Source organism: Macrobrachium nipponense, chromosome 22 (assembly GCF_015104395.2).
Source record: "Macrobrachium nipponense isolate FS-2020 chromosome 22, ASM1510439v2, whole genome shotgun sequence".
Taxonomy (NCBI): Eukaryota; Metazoa; Arthropoda; class Malacostraca; order Decapoda; family Palaemonidae; genus Macrobrachium; species Macrobrachium nipponense.
In genome coordinates this window covers 50996938-51018653 of record NC_087213.1, presented here as the reverse complement: position 1 = coordinate 51018653, position 21716 = coordinate 50996938, and the positions used below count along the sequence as shown (strand labels likewise).

At 35.1% G+C, this 21716-nt stretch overlaps 1 protein-coding gene across 1 annotated transcript in view; it reads left to right on the top strand.

Annotated features, from left to right (window-relative positions):
- Window positions 1-4671: 4671 nt before the first annotated feature.
- LOC135198393 (dynein regulatory complex protein 8-like) overlaps window positions 4672-21716 on the top strand; it is a 34454-nt gene continuing 17409 nt past the window's right edge. The window contains exon 1 of the mRNA XM_064225934.1: window positions 4672-4821. Coding sequence (XP_064082004.1) covers window positions 4719-4821 — 103 coding nt within the window. The 5' untranslated portion in view covers window positions 4672-4718. The remainder of the gene's footprint in view (window positions 4822-21716) is intronic.

The following is a 21716-nucleotide window of genomic DNA, read 5'->3' as shown; positions in this document are numbered from 1 at the left end:
ACACGAAAAAGAAAAACACGGCGGCGGCGGCATACCCCTCCTCGTACGGGCGGCGACCGCCCCTAGAAGCGGCAGACGGCGTCACCCGACACAGCATGGGGAGTGTAGACCAGCGGGGGGAAGCAGCAGCATAAGCGGCCGTGAAGGGTTGTAGTGGAGACCACTCCAAGGTCACCGCCCCAGACCTCGCTAGACTCTGCAGCAGATCGGTGGATGCTAGGCACGCCCTGCAGCCGCAGTGGTCCATACCTGTCCAAGGTCGTCTCCCACGGATGTAGCACCTGCGGTAGCACAGACAGATTAGTAAGAGGGGTTCCCTCGCGCACGGGGGGGGAGACATGCCCCACCCCGACGGAAGGAAGGAAAGACCCCAAAACAAAATACGAGGAAGCTGAGCGGGGGGGCAGGAAAGAAGACGAAGAATCGGATACCAAGGGAGTCGCGGGAGAGCTTTCCGACGACTTCCTGGCAGACCTTCGCTTCCCCTACCCCGCCACAGCGAGTGAAAGTAATTATGACAAATGAAACAGAATACCTGCAACTTGCGATTTCACTTCAAGAGCAACTTAAAGAGGGAACAAATCATTCCCGTACAAGAGCGGAAACTTTGATCCATAATATATGATGCTATCGATAAATATATATGAAAATGAACAATACTGCACTTGCTATTTTCACTTCACAGCAATAAATCGTAAGGATTAATTCCCGGTAATAGCGGAAATTGATCCAAAATTAAATTTGATGCAATTAATAAATGAAAAGAAAACTGCATTGCGAATCCACTTTCATTGCATTCTATTCATACAAAATAAGAGGCTCTTGCCGAGCGCAATCAAGCTCTCGGCAACGAACGCACAGGGCAAAAATATAATGAAAAAGTGTACTTACATCTTTCAATTACACACTTTCGCCCAAAATACATGACTCGGCGCGAGTGCGCCGCCCTCGCACCGAGACATAATTCAAGGGTTCAATTCATGAAAAGAGCGGAAATCGCCGTCTCTACGGCGATAGTTCCATGTTGATTCATAATTAAGTAATGAAAATGAAAAACAGTGTACTTACAGTTTCATTTTCAAGTCAAACCAAACCATTAGTAAAAAACACAATATAAACAAAGCATACGACGATGAAGCGGGCAGAGAGCGATGACGAACACGTCCTTCCCCACACCCGCGGCCGAAAGCAAAAGTGATTCTTCACCTCTCGGGCGCGAGCGCGATCGGACAAGCAGTTAACTACCGTTCTCCCCTTGTTCGAAGCTTACGACCGTCCCAGCTGCCACTAGTTACCTTCCTATTGTTAAAGGACCGAGGGTTTGTATTACGTATCGGAACAATTGTTTACTTTACTCGTTATTTAGTTCAACTTTACTTTATTTAAAATTTTTAATTTAATTCATGTATATTATCCCTTTTTTGCAACCAAATACCCCCGAAAAATTACAGATATTTCTAAAGTAGATACAATCAAATTTTTCTAACGTTTTCGTACATCTGGCTGCCGAAAACCATAGAGGAACGACTACAGAGAAGTGCATAGAGGAACGACTACGGAGAAGTGCATAGAGGAACGAACTACGGATAATTGAATTATATATATTTTTTTTTGCTTTTTTGTTTTTGCTAGCACTTTTCATAGATTTCAGTCTATATTTAGTATTTGAATTTCTTTAATAACCGTATGCCAGAAATATGTAACCTTTACTGTTGCATGCTTTAATGTTTTGCATGCTAAGAATGGCAAAATCATCGTTGCCACATTAGTGGAGGCTTCACACATACGCTGTTTCATTATTATAAACTGTTTCCATGAATTCTAGTTGTCATAGTAATGCAATAATGATAAAATTGCTTTATATTACGTATATATACTTCCAATACATAGCCTAATTTCACCAATTTCAACGTTTTGTGTGTAGTCTTATACCAGTTTGGAGGGTCACACATACGAATACGAAGAGACAGAGAGAGAGAGAGAGAGAGCGAGAGAGAGAGAAGAGAGAGAGAGAGAGAGAGAGAGAGAAGGAAGGCGAAGGGATGAAGGAAAGGGGTGGCGGTGGAGGAGGGGGGGAGGGGGGTAGGTGGAGCTTTATTATGCGTGTTTCGTATCCATCTTCTGCATAATGGAGTTTTTGTCTCTTGGTACAAGGACAAGTGTCGTTATTCTTTACGTTTAGTGATTCACGATACCCTTATAAATTACGGCACTGGGTGTAATGCACTGTAGCAAAATCTCGTTCTGATACGAGTGTTCGTTACAGAAATAAGTATTGCCCAAAAACGTGCTTGCACTGTCTCTGAAACCCATAGTGGGTATGCTGCTTAGTTGTCAATCAAGTTTTTGGTAATCAAGTATTTTTTACAAAGCTAGCTATTGAATAAATTTGAATTTTTCTCAATCAAAACATATGCCCCTCAATGCTAACTTTCCACTTGTAACGACTTTCTGGTCATTGCAAATTCGGCCCCATAATTTCTTATGGTGCGAAAACTGAGGCGCATCGACCGAAATCGATTGCGTCACACTACGGCGATAATCCGGCAGTAAAACATCTTCATATATCCAAAAAGTAAATAATAAAGATATATATGCGCATTACAATTATACCAATTACATGAAGAGCTGATAATCTGCATGAATAAATGGTAAACTGTTCTGCAAGAAAGTTGAGTAAAGCAATTATTTACAATAGGTACGAAAGTCAAGATGTCGTGACGTCATAATACAGGACTTGAAAGAACGTTCTAATTCCAAAAAATAATTACTTAAATTTGAGTCAGAATCGAGTTACTTTTTCAATAACGAATATTTTCAAATTAATCATCATAAATATGTAAAGTATTGATGTTTTACTATTTATTTAAAAAATTATCAAAGTGCACGCTTCGTCGTCGTCTTCTACAAAACAGTTGTTTACTCGGTGAGGAAAAGTTTTCCGTTTGTTGTGATAAAAGTGCCCCAGTGTCTGTGGGCACAAATGGTGTGTGGATTTATCACAGGAAATAGTTAGTTTATTGACACAAGCGACTCCGTAAACATCGAGATGGCGTCAATCTTCTAGGTAAATACTTCGAGTTGTAAGTAAAAATGTTGAACGCGTTTTGGTGAGATTTGCAGTACGTTTGAGACCGTTTTCACTACCCTCTGTTTAAATCGTAAAATTTGGCCTTAATTTCTAACTTTGGAGAAAATACTTAGCCTACTTCGAAAGGAGAGTAGAGGTCTTTAGCTCCGTTTCTCACCAAGAAGAAGTCACGACCGATGCCCATCTCTGATGTCAGGACGCGTTATAATGTACTTTTTTTGGGATTGTACACGCTGATCGAACATGGTCCACTCTGGACCCTACAGTTATTTACCCTATTTACCCTAATTAAAGTTATTGGAAGTGCTACAGTTATTATAGGTAGTATTTGGGAAAGTGGTTGTGCAACCGTACAGATGATTGCCTGGCCGCACAGCAGTGTTTTATCCTAGTACCTAAAGTTTCTGGAATCAATTACACAAATGCAGTCTAGCCTACCCTACAAGTGGTTTTCGAATTGTATTTTTCCCCTAGAAAATCGGGGTACCCCGGATATTCTATGGCTTAGCAGATTATGTTACGCAATACGTGATCCTAAAACTAAGCAATATTACATCAGGGGAATCAAAGCTCTACGACAAGCTTCGTAGAGTGCACAACTACCTAGGATAAAACTTAGTCTGGGGTAGATGGGAGACGAATGTGAGGCTAATCCTCGGCAGCACTTCATGGCTTTTCTATGAACCTACTAGTCATTAATTCTCGACATACTGTGTTATCTACGACTATTTACAATACCAGCCATACCAGACGACCCTTGAACATCGCGAACTTACAGCAATATTTCTGAGGTTACGAGCGCGGGGTAGCCTATGTGTTGGTGTTGTTGATTATTCTGCCAGCTGACGAACCTCCAGCTCACCTGCCTCTTCTCAACTCGGATATCAGGATTTAGTTTTAGTACTCTGAAGCTTTAAGGAACTGCTTACGGAATTTATGATATTCGAAATTCAAATTAGAATTATGAAAAAAATATATGATTTCATTGTGTATAGCTATGTTATATTTTAAACATAAATAAAAATAAGGTATGCATAAGCCCATAATTATTTCCATTGATGAAAGAGTTACAATAATTATGAGTTAATTATGATATAATTTTATTAAAGATCCAAAATCGGATTGTAAACTTCAATGTTACTCAGTATTTGTGCGATGTGATTGGGAAAAAATTAACTGTCATATTTTACTGAATATTGCACGGGACTTACGGCATAAAAGAGCCAAACAAAATAAGTATGGTAAGCGTATTTGTGTTGATTTGTACATTAACCAGCGCCTGGCTTTGCGTTTTCACAAGGTAAACCTCTCCATATGCTTTATTTGTGAATTTATTACTGTTTCAGTAATTTCAGCAGTGACTTTTCAGCATAAACTTTATTGCAACAGCATAGGTATTTTGAGACGACTCTGCTTCAACACAGAGTATTTGTAAATCGTAATTATCTCTTCAATCTTTAGAAAATCATCCCCGTTTCACGAAATCATAATAAGACTAATATATTTTATAAATTTATGAACTAATTCAGTTGTTAAAATATTTACTATACAATTTTGCTCCCGTAGTCCCCACGCTGGTTATAGTGTGATTTGTTGCCATGGAAACAGCGTCACGCTAGTACGGACAATGTCCCTAGACAAGAAACTTACTGAGATATTTGCATTTTTCCAGGATAAAGATAAGAACGTGGTAGATGTAAAAGATATACCAACAATCATCAGAACTTTGGGTAAGAAACTCATCAATTCTCTCTCACTCTCCCTGTTCATGTGCGCTGCCAAAACTTATAGGAATGAAGTTAAGTTTCTCTATTTGTTTTGCACCTTCAAGACGCTGCTCATTTCAAATGTCTAAAGGATATGATAACTTCGTTTCATTATTCTCCAGCATCATTATTTGGGAAGATCGACACAGCATTCTAACAAAACGTATTGTTGTACGACAATACACGACATTTAACGTAGGCGTGAACAGAAACTTAAAAACTGCTTCAAGGCCATGTTTCATTGTTACCGCAATACTTATAATATTTCCTCTCCATGCTTCAGAAAACCAAAACAATCACACATGGCGCATAAAAGAAGACTAAAAACATGCCGTTGGTGTCATTGTTCTCAGTAGACTGCCATGTCATGTGTGTGCACTCTTAGCTGCTCTATATTATTAGGGATGAGATAAACATAATTCCTCTATTTGTGCAGTCTATTCGTATCTCAGTTAACGCGAAGTACACAACGGTATAACTTCAATCTATTCATCTATAATCGCAGGTCTACTTGAATCTCATGGCAAAACTATTTTACCTTCCGATGTAGTACCTTAGTGACTTTTCAACAGCGTCGACGATTTTCTCATTTGAATGTTTTTAGTTTTCTTTTTATTAGACAAGAGAAAAAAACATTAGAAGTCTTATGTCTTGAATAATTGATAATATAATATATATATTATAGATATATATATATATATATATATTATATATATTATATATATATATATGTGTGTGTGTGTGTGTTGATGTGTGTGTGTGTGTGTGTGTGTGTAATATATATATCTATATATATATATATATATATATATATATATATATATATATATATATATATATTATATATACATATATATGTGTGTGTGTGTGTATGTATGTATGTTTGTATGTATGTAGTATATATATGAATAATTTGATCACGAAATATATGAAAAGTGATGCTATCTATAAATATAGTGGCAAGACTGATCACAAGAATGAGAAACACAGTACAGATAAGCTATACACGGGAGGATTAACAAAGGGTCCAGGTCACTTCTTCGAATCGAAAAAATGCACATGGGCTAAATTTAAGATTTAAAAGCAGCCACCCACCGGCATGGTCACAGGTAATTTATTCAGTAAACAATACATTTTGTTTTAGGAACAAAAGTCGTATACAAACGGACAGTACAAAATTAGTAAAATCCCGAAGGCTAGATTAAGGCTTTAAAAGTGGTCAAAGTCAAACATACTGGCCAAAGACAAGTTAATTCGAAAAAAATACACTTTTCATTAGTAACAATATGAAATTTACAATTGTGATCAGACAATGAGTGAGAAACGGACATAAGTTATAAATATAGAGAGTATAAGAAAAAAATAATAAATAAAAACATGTGGGACTAATTAATTAGTAGTTAATTAATTTATTTTAAGGTCCTTTAGAAACATTTTACAAATATATGGGTCCTTATGGTATAATCCCAGACTAAGATTTAGTTTTTTTATCAGTAATTTGTATAATTGCTGATTCGAGTAATTTCAATCATTAAACCTATCAATTACAGAGCTATCACCCTAATTTATACAATGAGATTTTTTGCTCAGATGGATATATTGTGTATTTTGAAGTGTGGGCTGTTCTAACTGAATACATATTATGCTTTATTCGAACATATAAGTCTTTGCTTGATAGGCCAATATAACAAGACGGGCAATCCTTACAAGGAATTTTGAAAATGATGTTTGTATTAGGTACCAGACTATTCTTAATTAGGATACCTTTAATGGTATTGTTATAAGAGAACATAACATCAACATTAAAAGATTTAAATATTGATTTTATGGTTTGAAATCCACGGAAGTAAGGCAAGCTAAGTACAATGATAAAAAACCCTGTCTTAGTCTGGGATTGTACCATTTGGACCCATATATTGTAAAATATTTATGAGGGCCTGAAAATAAATGAATTAACTACAAATTTATTAGTCCCACATGTTTTAAGTTATTAATTTTTTCCCTCATGCTCGCTATATTTATATCAAAGTTCGTTTCTCACTCATTGTCTGAACCATGGAACTATAAACATAGAATGTACATGCGCGTATGGACGCTGATTATCACTGCGCTGCGCCATTAGAAAGGGTGGAGATGACGCTGAATTAAGCTATTAAAGCCTAGTCTTGCAGATGCTTTTTTTCACTCTGTCATCCTTAATTTTCCAACGATTTTAATAAAAGATATCCACAAATGCAGTTCACCTGGGTTCGCTTTTCAATTCAAGCTGAAGAACTTTATTGCTGAAAGTAACTGGACTGAGTATGCCTTCGTGGACTTCATGATTAATTTATCAGACAAACCAGTGGATAGTGCTACGACAGTGCCTTTGGGATATGGATTAAGCTTTGGTGTTTCTAACGGTAACCTGGACTATGTCGACATTTCAAAATAATTTTGTTAACTGGAAAAATTTAATCATAATCTATGCCCTGAGGGTATCAGTATTTGTAAAGGTATTGTGTATGGTGCTATGAGCAAGCCTTCTTCCCCTAATGTACCTGTAAGATTTCTCCAGGCTTATAAAGAAAAAAAAAAAGACGGAACAGTGCAAGTAACAAAGGCAAATAAGTAATGCGGTGGTAATATTGAATAAAAGTGACTGCAAATAAAATAATGACATGTTAAATGATACTGATACTTACACGAAACTGAGGTCTGATCCTACACAGGCAGTGAACTCCCATTCTAAAGGGCTTATATGTATGGCTTAGTCAAGACACAACATCAATAACCCCATCAGACCAATCATTAGTTCAGTGGGCTCAGTTACGTATAATTTATCTAAATGGCTTGTAAAATTTTTTACACCTTTAGTAGGAAACGTGTCTAACACGAATGTAAAAAACAATGTTGATTTTATAAACAAATTGAATAGTTTAAATTTGAATTTTGATTTTAATATGGTTAGTTTTGATGTTGTCTCTTTTTTTCAGAACGTCATGATATTCCCTTAGTTGTAGCAAACCTCATTAGTCTCGTAAGGTTATGTATCAAAGATAGTAAATTTTATTTTAATGGGAAATCTTTTGTACAAAAGTTTGGCATGGCTATGAGTAATCCATTATCTCTTGTCCTTAACAATATTTACATGGAATTTTTTGAGACAAAACTCTTACCAAGAATTTTGCCCCAAAAATTTATTGGTTTAGGTATGTGGATGATATTTTCTGTATTTGGCCAGTCCACGAAAATCTACAGGAATTCCTTATTCTCAATAATTTCGTACTTTCTATAAAATTTACAATAGAGGAAGAAAGAAATTGTAATTTGAATTTTCTTGATATAACTGTCCATAGAAATGATAGAAATTTCACCTTTTCAGTCTTTCGAAAATCAACTAACATTGCCTCTTTTTTCATTATTACTCTAATCACCAACAAAATGTTAAATTCTCTGTTTTTTCTGGGACGTTCCTAAGGGCTTAACGTGTCTGTAGCCTGCAGTTTATTGACGCTGAGGTTAAAACTATTTATGATATTGCTTTGAAACTTAAATCCCCAAGACTTTTGTAGATGTGGTATGGAAAAGAGCTAAAAACATTTTATTTAACAAATGTCAAACTTGAAATTAGTAAGCATAACATTCTAAAATTACCTTATGATGAAAGGTTTTTAGAAATTCTTAGAATTTTAAAGCTTTTTAACTTAAATGTCGTTTTCAGTAATACTAATGACAAGAGTTTAGTACCAAAAATTCTTCTAAAGACCTTCCCGACTGCATATATGAAATTCCTTGCAAAAAGTGTGATAAAGTCTATTACGGACAAACCGGTAAATCTCTTTCACAACGTCTCAAACAGCACCAATATTCTGTGGGAACTGGACAAATATCGAATGCATTATTCGTACATATGAGAGATTTACGTAGATCATCCTATTACCTGGAGTCAAGCAAGAGCCTCAATTCCATGTAATGACACAATTAAAAGGAATATCATTGAATCTTGCTTCATCAAGTCAAATCATGGAAATGTTGTAAATTTAAGTGTTGGTTTATTTAAAATCGATGCTTTCATAATGAAAAAAGTTGCAGATAAATATAAGCAACAAAATTAATATATTCAGTTTTTACATGTTTTGGACTATATGGATACGTAGTAGTTTTTGTTAAATCTATTTTTAAGTTTGTGACCGTGTGATATCCGGCAATCCTGGATTAGCTCTTTGATTTTTACCCTTTTGGCAATTAACCATCTGGTATTCGTGATATTTTTGTTTACCTGATAACTTTCTTTCCAACTGTATTTCATTCGATCCTTGACAATGTCTTAGTAAAGACGAAAGCGCTTGGATTTCTGCCTATCATTTTCCTGTGGTATTCTCTTATTTAATGAAGTCACGTACATCTACTGTTATTTTTAAGGTATATATAAATAGATTATGTATTTATCAATTTATATATATATATATATATATATTATATATATATATATATATATATTGCATACATACATACTATATATAGGTATATATATATATATATATATATATATATATATATATTATATACTATTATATATTGTGACAAAAGTGGCCAAGTATCTGGTTACTACACTTACCAATCATTAAATGTTACCTCACAACAGCCAGACACCTGAACCTTCATCACAGTAATAAACGACTGAATACTCTAAAGGCAAAAGTGATCCCTTAAACAACTTACCAGTATTGCAGAAAATCAGATTAAGTTTATTAAAACAGGTGTGAGGTAATCTTATATGTAATTAAATTAATTAAAGGGCATCACTCCATCAACAACTTTAAAAGTCTAAGTATTTCCCTGATTTCAGAAGTCTAAGTACTTCCCTGGTTCTAACTCACTTCAAGTAAATTGAAGGGAAACAGCTCAATTACCCTTCTGTTTCTACCTAAATATAATCATATAATTACTTACTTATACTGGTGAAAAAGAAAACACTTATGAAAATTTTAAATACAAAATTTATTATAAAACTCAAAATTTATAAGTGAAATTCACAATCTCAGGGAAATTACTGTTACTTGAAAACAAAGTAAAGTTTAATTAATTCTTCAATTAATGAAGTAAAATTAAATCAAAATTAATTTATCACAAAATTCAAGAAAATTGACTAATTTAATCGAAATTCAAAAGTGTTAGGCAATAATTGAAATTTGGAAATTAATTAACAAGTGCTAAACAACAATAAAACTTTAAAAGAATTCTAAGTAAATGCAAATTAATTCACAAGTGTTAAATTCAATTAAATGTGCAACGATTAAGTAATGAAAACAATTAAGTCAATCAAATTGTGAATGCAAATGAAAACACATCATAGAAAAAAAGTACTAATCACACAGAACATTAAAATAAAAACCCACACTTCAATAAGAAAATGGATATATGCACAAAAGAATCACTTCAATAAGAAAAAAAAGACACAAAACACAAAAATTTGCAATGTGTAAAAATTTTAACTTTCACCAAACCATTGTAACTATTAGTTGCAACTAATAAACTTAAAATAACACGTTACCTTGGTACCAATTGTTTCTTTCTGCTGCAGCTTGTTAAAAAAATTTCACCACACAATTCACAATATTTCTCAAAAGAAAAGGCGCCGTTAAACACTTGTACAATGTTTGTTCAGATTCCACAAAAAGCAATAATGCAAAATAACTCTAAGAAATCCGAAATCTAAAAGTTATAAGGGACCAATGATTATGTATAAAATCTTTACGTTATGTTAATATCAAGTATGGCGAGAGAGAGAGAGAGAGATCCAAACGGTTTGAGGATCTAAGTCTGAATGAATCTTCCTTTCTTATGGATGCTGTGCAGTGAATTTTGCACAAAACATTTTGGGCTTGCGAAAGATGGTGCAATCCCTCTAGAAGCTTCTAATATGACGTAACTTTACAGAAAAATCGTGAAATATTCACGTGGTATTCGACAAAGAAGTATGTGTCTGAAACCAGTCATGTACGTAGTATGTTCAACAACGACACGTACTCGATCAGAATAGAAGTCCCTTATCAAACGTGATGACAGGTTATGAAAACAAGATGGAGATCTCGAGTTCCTCTAATCAAATGTGCTGACATATTGCGGAAACAATTCTATCTTGGGATGGACAAAGTTAATCTCTCCCTTTCTACACTCTATGTTTTATTAACTTTTAAACTATGTTATGCGAAATCTGAACATACATTTTTAGATATCCTATAACTCTAAGCTAAATAAGGAATCTGAAAATGATGCAAAACTCTTTTCTAACATTTCATACAGTCAAAGAGAAGATATATGCATTATTAAAGTGGCAGCATATAATATAATAATATATATATCTATATATATCTATATATTATATAATATATATATATATATATATATATATGCCACGAAGGAAAAATAAACGAAGGAGGATCTGCAAGTTCTTTTGACGTTAAACGTCCTTTACTGAGCAGAGACTGACATACATACGGGAAAAGACAATACAAGAAGACTCGTATAACTGACAGACAGGGATTATAAAGAGATTAGTACCAAGAATCTGACACACCTGGAAGATGAAAAACCTTCCCAAACAAGCATAAACAATGGGTGCAATTAAAGGTTTAAGACAATCATCTCAGATACAAGGTCCACACAATTAAAGGATTATAGGTGACAACTATTCAGAACTTGGTAAACAAAACCATATTCACAATACATGACAGACATACATTACAACAAAAATAATAACTCTAAGGCAACTGATTTTTATTTAAGTCAGTAATTATATCTTTGAGGTCATTCTTAAACATGTTACAGATACAAGGGTCTAAATGAAAAAGGCCACGACTAACATTGAAATTACAATGAAAAGTAAGTTGTATTAAAGCAGATTCTAAAAGATTTCGTGATAAGACATCTCTTGACCTTACAATTACTGAACTACCATACCAATTTATTCGGTGGTTGTTTTCACTTAAATGAATGAATATTGCATTAGATTTTTGCCCAGTTTTTACAGAATATTTATGCTGGCTTAGCCTTACTTCTAGGCATTTGCTAAACTGTCCGAGATAAAATGAGGGACAATCTATACATGGAATTTTATATATTATGTTGTTGCTTTCTCTGGGGCCATTTTTTATTAACATTCCTTTTAGTGTGTTATTATAGGAAAAAACAAGGTTGACATTAAAAGCTTTTAACAATGATTAAATGGTTTCAAATCCGTTAAAATAAGGCAAACTGAGAATGTTCTTAGAATTTTCTTTCTGCGTGTTACTTACACTATAAAACTTTTTGCAGGCTTTATTACAACAAATGTCTAATATATGTGAAGGATAGCATAAATCTTTCCCTATTTTTCTTATGTATTCAATTTCTTGATCCAAATATTGTGGACTGACAATGTGCAAGGTCAAGAGATGTCTTATCACGAAATCTTTTAGAATCTGCTTTAATAAAACTTACTTTTCATTGTAATTTCAATGTTAGTCGTGGCCTTTTTCATTTAGACCCTTGTATCTGTAACATGTTTAAGAATGACCTCAAAGATATAATTACTGACTTAAATAAAAATCAGTTGCCTTAGAGTTATTATTTTTGTTGTAATGTATGTCTGTCATGTATTGTGAATATGGTTTTGTTTACCAAGTTCTGAATAGTTGTCACCTATAATCCTTTAATTGTGTGGACCTTGTATCTGAGATGATTGTCTTAAACCTTTAATTGCACCCATTGTTTATGCTTGTTTGGGAAGGTTTTTCATCTTCCAGGTGTGTCAGATTCTTGGTACTAATCTCTTTATAATCCCTGTCTGTCAGTTATACGAATCTTCTTGTATTGTCTTTTCCCGTATGTATGTCAGTCTCTGGTCAGTAAAGGACGTTTAACGTCAAAAGATCTTGCAGATCCTCCTTCGTTTATTTTTCCTTCGTGGCATATATCTTTATTTATGGATTTATCACGTTCCTAACTTTCGTGATTCAGTTATTTACATAATACATAACATATGAACATACAATACATATGCAATAATATATATCATATATATATATATATATCTATATATATATATATATATATTGTGTATGTGTGTGTGTGGAAATGCTAAAAACTTACCAAATTATTAGAAGTAACGTTGTCATCATGATCATTATCATCATCTGTAAGATTTTATGATTACTATTAGTATTATTGTTATCTTAACTTTTATTTTTATCTAATGTTACAGTACCATCATTATCATTACTAGCAAACATATGTATACAGAAATTATATATGAAAATTTTAAAAGTAATTAAGTCTATGGGCGAAAACAACCTCGTTTCACGGGCAAAACCAGCTCCGTTTCAGGGAATCCCTTCTCACCCCCACCCCCTATGGATGGGGGGCGGTAGGATGAAATCCCATTATAAACCATCTTAGGGATCCCCACTATAACCCTGCCAAGTTTCATACCCATCGAACCAGCTTTTTGGCAGTGATTGAATGACAGACGGACAGACAGACATTACGGCCATTATAGTAAGATTACAACTATTACTAGTATTGTTATCATTACTGTTATTTATGTTATTATTATTTAGTAGTAGTAGTAATACCATTACTAATAAAAACACAAATAACACTAATGATAACAGTACTTATAATAGTTGTAATAATGATGATGATGATACTATAGTGTAGATAAGAATAAAAACTACTACTACTACAACTATGATGATCATCATCAATTATATTTTCATTATTTCCATTACCTAAACATATTTACCAATATATTACCAAATCAATCTACCAAGACATTATGATGGGGCCAGATGCTCCCCCAATCACAGTGGGGGGTGGGGGGGGGAGGCTGGTGCATTGCACCTCCTGCACCTCAAGTGGTTCCGCCACTGGTTGGTTGAATATGGGCGACTAAATAATGATGGCAATAACACAACTCGGCAAAACGTATTTGATATATTTATCAAAAGCATCAGATAACTGTTGGCTAATGTGCGTCTGCCTGCCATTTTTTAGTTTGCCTTTAACGCAAAAGTTCAGTGAATAATTAAATGTGATTGCCATGACCACGGCGTATTAAGCAATAACTGTAGAATTTATATGAAATTCTTAAAATGAGAAGGTTTGTTCAAATACGCAAATAATTCATCTTACTCTGTTACCCACGAGAATTCCGATATACAAGCTGCTCCTGCCTTCCAGTCTACACAGTACTCATGGGGTGAAACCATCAATCTTGAAAACGAAAGGATATCATCTGAATTAGTTGGATAACTACAATACTTTAAAAAATATAACCATGTTTATGTGAATAAGTGCTTGTGCCCTAAACATCGGTAAGCACATTTAAAAAAGTCGCATAGCCAAGTTGTGCTTGTTTTATGTAGTGCATTATAGATATACATATATATATATATATATATATATATATATAGATATTATATATATATAATATAAATATATATATATATATATATATTGATCTGAATTAAGTCTGGTGGCTCCTGCAACGGATGCTTCTTTAGTTCTGACCACGACCAATCTGGAGACCAGTCAGCTTAAACAGATACAAAAACAGCGGGGCGGGGGGTTGCTGAAGGGCAAACACAAGTTAAATACTGGATTAATTGCTGGGAGCAATGAACACGTGTCCAGGACATGTGGGATGATTCGCAGCGTGCAATTTCTGGCCTAGAGAAGAAGGACAGGGAAAAAATCCACTTCCACAACAGGAATTTGAAATAGACCTGCAGTACAAACATCGTATAAATATGTGTGCGGCGGGGTGGGGGGTGGTCGATTATGAGCTAAACATAAATCGTAAGATTCCTCAGAGGGCAGAGAAAGATCGAATAACTGCTCAACTCTCCACTGTACTGAAAAGGGGAGGAATTTAGTACAGTCACTTTTCTAAGGAACCGCAGCTCTTAATCAAAAGGTCTTCCTAAGGGAAACAGCTGTGGCAATCAATGAATCACTATGGTGGGTCGCTCAAGCACCGATTCGAGAAGAAAATGAAACAATAGATTGCCACCACTCTTTTGCATGTTACTTTTCTCCTGAGATATACCTTCATAAGATGGAGGCTTTTTAGGTGGTGGCCCACAGCTACGCGAGTTCAGTCGTGGAGCCAGGTGGATGCCCGCATGGCCAGAGGGCTACTTGATCAGGTGTGACCTGACTCGAACTGGGGTTTGGGAGAAAGTGAGGTCTTTCTTTCCCGGGCAGCATAGGCGAAAGAAACAAAAGAACCATGAAATGCATCAGTGAGAGGAAAAATAAAAAAATCAGAGGCGTGTGCTTTTTAACGTTACTTTACATGGAGGAAGCAAAAGGGGTTTCATAATATCTCTCTTTCTTAATAGTCATTTCAACCCTAAACGGGATGAAAATAATGGCAAGAAAACTTTGCTTTCACCAGATATAATTTTCTCTCTCGCCTCTGAGGCACTTAAACTACTGTAATTTGTTACATTCATTTAATACTAACATTACTCTTATTATCAGTATGACAAGTTGTCCTTAGGTTTTTTTAAAAAGATACACGCTACTCATTAACAATTATTTAAATTCCTCTCAGGAAAGTTCCTTGCGTATAAGTGAACACAAACAAAAAGGAAAGGAAAACTAATACAAACACATTGAAAATTATACTGAATATTATCTTTGAGCAGGCATATTATTCCCAAAAGTTAACTAATAAGCTTAACAATTATTTTAAAGAAATAGAGAATAACTAATTGTAAAATCTAAGTAAGCATATAATTTTATCTTACTGAATTCTTCTTACTCTAAGGTGTTAAGTAATAACTTAGTTCTATCAAATCTGAACGCCCTTTCAGCATAAAACATTTCATGCGGTTAATTTGCCCAGAGGGGCATTACAAACGCACGTCCGCAAGGGTGTCAGGGCCCCTGCGGTTACATAATACCTACATATATAACTCTAGCCCGGTGCAAGGCAGACAGAGACAATAAAATAAGATAGAACTAAATAGTGACTGTCGATACAAACAAACATAAATAATGAATCGTGGGGATTGATGTACTACACATTAAAATAAATGATTAACATCAAATTCTCAATGCCAGGTCCGCTGGCGAATGGGCGCTGCTTAAGTAGAGCATACAATAGAGAGAGGTGCCTAAGAGGCGAAAATGAAGGAAGGAAATCATAAAGAAGAGGGTACGTAAAGTACAAAAGGAAGTTTATGATATGGTAATTCATATTTCATTAAGAGAGAGAGAGAGAGAGAGAGCAGCTTAGGACAAGAGTGTTCACTGGCTTAGGTCAAGAACAATAACAACGCTGTGTTGTTTACATATGAAATTCGTATTTTAAATATTTTCATTGCTTAGAGATGAAACATCAATAGTGATAAAATATTCTCTTGCATACTGTTATAATATGTGTGATAATCATTGAGTCAACTATTAAACTTGTATTAACACTGTACTCTACTAGTAAATTACTGTGTAATGTTATAAATGACTCTGTAATATCATTATTATTATATGTTTAGACTGAAGTAATTACTTGGCAATTTATAAGAAGTTACTGCAGTAAATGAGTAGAAATGAGAGAGAGAAATGAACCAAGCACCTTATACATTATAATGTAATTTGGCATTTAATTAGATAATTAACCTTTGAAATGTAAGCTTCTATCCTAATGTCTTTTTTGTAGATTTTCCAGCTTACCTTCTGTTGTGGAATAATTAGCATTGATATGAGTACATAGCAACTTCCGAAGCTGGTGCAGAAAGGAATGAAATTACACCCAGTATAATGTGTATTTGGGCATTATGCATTATGTTAAATAAGAGTAACAGTAAGACTTTGACATCTTCTATCATAAAATTAGAAGCAATCTATTATAATGCTCATAGTGGGAAACTGAAAAACAATTCCATCTTTGTTTTCGTAATTGGATGTGCAGCCCCTAACAGTACAATTGCCAAGGATGTTTGATTGCCGCAGCCAGAGTTCTGCACACAACACTGGCTCGTTGCTGATTGACTTTGTTCCATGTAACGGACCCAGCATTTGCGGGCTAGCTACTTTTTGCAGCAAGTGAGGAGACGTTTTTTTTTTTTTATCAGACTTTGGAACTGACCACGTGGCATCGTCGTGATTATGGTATCACGTGTTCGTTTCCCACTAGAGGACATCATAATTTCTTCATATTTCTTTGAACTTGGATCTTAAGGCTTCGTAGTGACAAGCGTATCCAAAAAATCGCGAAGAATTCAAGAAGAGAGCATTGCGGCTATTACAGTATATTATATATATATATATATATATATATATATATATATATTAAATCACATACATAAAACAAACAAAACTCGAATGCGTGACTTTTTTTAATGTGCTAACTGATGTTTAGGGAACAAGCACTTATTCACATAATCATGGTTATATTTTTGTAAGTATTGTAGTTATCCAACTAATTCAGATGATATCCTTTCGTTTTCAAGATTGATGGTTTCACCCCATGAGTATTGTATAGACTGGAAGGCAGGAGCAGCTTGTATATCGGAATTCTCGTGGGGGTAACAGAGTAAGATGAATTATTTGCGTATTTGAACAAACCTTCTCATTATGAGACTCATATGTATAATCATATCTCTAACTATAATTCAACAGTGCACTATGGAGACGAAAAGGCTCATGAAACCTATATACACGTTGCAACGTGTATGCTTTTATGTCCTTTATTTTCATATATATATGTCTGTGTAATTACTTTTTAATTATTTAATGATCACAAACCATGGCACACGACTTCAGAGTTATTTGCTGTAAATTTTGTTAACGCTCAAGTTATACCAAGGACTAATCTAAGATCGTTAGCAATGTATCAGAGTGACTGACAAATCAATGAACGCATGTAAACATGGTTATTGGCTTTCTAATTCTTAATTCGTTCAAAAGTTATTCAATGGCATTCATTTATTCTTATTCCATAGATCTGAATAAGTGAATACCAAACTCTCATCGCTCGTACAATGAATCATGGATGACAATTAAAGTCGAGAGGTCCATTTACCAAGGAGAATGTATTTGATTTGTATTTTCACCCGTTAAAAACGCAAAGCTTTTTTATTTCTTATCAATATTCTATTTAAAAAATGAGACAATCAATTGCAAAAATGATCTGAATAGTACGAATTTCTTTAGTCTAAGTGCGGTCGGATGAACGCAAAGATAGACAACTGGGACGTTCCTATTTTAGGAGCAAGGCTTGAACTTCGCCCTACCTTTAACCTTTTGTTGCCTCCTTGTTAAAATTAGGATGATTTTTCCTCCATAAGCGCCATTGACTTTAGAAGGAACGAATTTGACATTGCTCTCAAAGGTCAGTGATACTTTCCAAGGAAAGAGAAACTCGTTCGAAACACAAAGCAAGCAAAGACCGAGTGTTAAAACACATTTTCAACGTAAAGAAAAATTCATTTTTAGTCCAAGTAAGGCTTGTGGTTTTAGCAGCCCGTGACTTACTTTCACTCACCTTGGTACCTTTCACGTGCTTTAACACAGATAGCGTCAGTGGCCGTAGTTGTAGTTATGTACTAGACATTTTGGCGGCCTCAAACCGCTATTCACAGGTCTGCTTGCGACATGTTTTCACCTATCTATTCAGTTGCAGGTCGAAAGGAATGATTATTATACAGACTGAATGCTTTCTAGTACTGAGCTCGTTCTTGTCGTAATCTAAAATCATCAGCATGGGGTGACTGACCTCTCCAGCTCAGTCCCAATAGGCTACCCTATTAATAAGGTCATCGTGGTTTCTTTGTAGTAGGTTTCGATTAGTCAGCAAGCAATGCTGAAGTCAGTAGCACTGCAACTTGTAGTAAAACTGCTTTTCAGCGAGTTGAATGGCTACATTTTCAATGAGAAAGATTGTACTTCGCGGTTATTCGCCGCCAAACTTTAATCTATTTTAGTGAGTTATATAACATAAAGATAAAAGTAGTGTCACATAATATTTGCTCCCGTACTTTTTTTCTCTTTCATTACTCTGGGGATTTTGTGCTACTACTGTTATGTGCGCTCTTACTGCAACTTAAATTGCTGTTATCATTGTCATTACTAGAGTTAACAATAGTTGAGGTAACAGAAGTAAAAGCGTTGGTTCATAGTCAGAGCTATGAAGTGTTAATCATGAGACTTCATTTGTTATGTTACGTCAAGAGCCAACCTCAGATCATGAAAAACACTCGTGCTTAATTTGTTGACTAGAGCTGAGGGCTCAAAACATCACGAACATTTATTACATCTATCTACCATACAGGTTCACACTTATAGCGTTATTGAATATAAACAAAAATTTTGATTTTTGGAAACTCATTTGCTCAGGAGGCACGAACCTTGAAGGTCCCATTATCCTGAATTTTGATAATTAAGCACTAACATTGAATTCGTGGTTATGATTCGTTCGCACTTGTCTCGGTTATTCTTAGACTAGAACGTCCTTCTCCAGCGAGTAATGATTTATTTCATTTGATTTAATCTCCTTTGTTATTTATTGTATTTGTTTTCCTTGGTCATTTCTCTTTTATAGTTTATTCGTTGCTTCTCAGTTTCTGATGTCTGGGTGCTTGGTTGTGTTAAAGCTTTAGGAGAGTAGTAACTAAGGCTATGCGAATTCCCAAAGCATTGCTCTTATTGAACTTTATATGATATGTCATGCATCGAGTGCCAATGAAGGGACTGGCAGTTTGAGATAAAATACAGCAGAAGTACACTACGTTGTTTGCTGACACTGGAGAGAGAGCGAGAGAGAGAGAGATTCGAGAGATGAGAAAGAGGGAGAGAGAGAGAGAGAGAGAGATGGAAATAAACCATGGCCAAATAATAAGTCGTCTCTCTACGATATATATTAATATATATATATATATATATATATATATATATCTATATATATATAGATAATATATATCTTTTATATATATATCTATATATATTGTATATATATATAGATATATATAGATATATATATAATATTATATATATATATATATATATAGTAAAAATCTCTCACACAATACTTTCAAAAGGATGGAAAGTAAACGTATTATGCCCACCAGAAATAAAATTCACTAGGGTGATCAAAAGAATAACAAAATTACAGGAGCTCTCACTGGCTCCATGGCACTGTATCACTACTAAATGTTATGTAGGAGTACAATATCAAGAGCAAATGTGCCACTGGGTTGCAAGCAAAACACTCAATCTAGTGAGCAAATATGGTGCAGAAATCAACGATAGAACTCTTAAGACTAACACATAAGATGGAGCATTGTAAGCAAGGGTTGCTCTCACTGAGATTTTGTGAACCTTGTCCCAAAAAATGGCATAGGCAGTAAGTGTTGAGCGGCACTGTTGAACAACAGAAGATGACACACAACAAGGAAGTCTTCACAAATCTGCAAAGCAGGTAAAGTTGTAACACATGGGATAACACGGGGAAGCTTACATAACTGATCAATACTTAAATAGAAGAATGAAAGATATGGGAAATATCAAAATACTGAATGAATGCTGCTAAATTACTCGATTACTGTAAGCTTGACCAACAAAGATCTTAAGAACACTTTCACGATGAACAAAAACATGTCACAAATGCACAGTAAAAAATCACTGGAGGTCTCTGAAGGAGACAGGATAATAGGATCATGGGAATCGGAGAACAGGTGGAACAAGGAATGAGTGCAAAGACTAGTAAATGAGGGCCAACAACCAACTTCCAACTCACATTACCCGAGTCCGTGGACAAGACTCGAGTAGAGTTGAGCCAGAACATCAGAGGAAGGGCTTCATTGCTTGCAGTTCTTCACCAAGAAATAAGATAAGAGAGCACTCCGGATTCCACCTTGGGCAGTGTTCAGGTAACTTCAGGGTGACAGTTTCAAGGTTTCAGGATCTGACGAGCAGAGTCACAGTTGCAGACGGTATAGTAAGAGTGTAAAATAGCTGGTGGGATCTTTGCCAAGACAGCAGTATGCTATGGTGGATTGCAGTGTTGAAAGGCTAGGGCAAAATGCGATTTGAGAGGGCACCCAGGTCCTTATAAATACCCAGTTCGGGAGTCACCGGAAGTGGTGTTGTTGACGTCTGTCAAAATAGGGGTGACATCTCTTGTTCCTTTGTTCTTGCTGCTAATCACTGTAGGAACCTGAAAAGGTCATTGGAAAGTCGGCAGAGAAGGTTATGGAGGAGAGAATAGGAAGAGGTGCTAATCAGGTTCAAGAGAGTTTCCACTCGTGGGAGGAGATGCAGGTCAGTCACGGTAGACCACCTGTGTGAGGGTGTGAGACTTAACGAGTTTTACGGGTCTGACCCCTCCAAATGACTTTCGTGAAATTTGACTGGGGATTTGAACAATGGTTCAAAGGGGGCGAGATCCCAAAAGATCTTCCATCTTTCTCATAAAGGTAAGGCGCTTTTGGCTTAAAGCTGGTGTCTGAATTGGATTCAGGAATGGTGATGGCCATGGCGGGTGTTTGACAGGCAATAGATGAAAAACGAGAGGACATAAATGGACATTTTTGCGGGAGGCTGATGGCCCAGTCGTGTTTTTATACTCGAGAAATTAAGGCAAAAGGGGACAGTCAATGAGTCAAAACATCTCAAAAGTCAAAACAACACTTTTTGTATTACTCTACATTTCCGTTCTGACTCAAGAAATTCTCCAAGATCAATTTCTCCATTTCTTCCATATTTTATTTTATGTTTTTAAGGAGGAAAAGTTAAAACAAATTTCAGGTAAGCGTTTGTCACAATATATATATATATAGATATATATATATATATATATATATATTATATATATATATATGTATATAAAT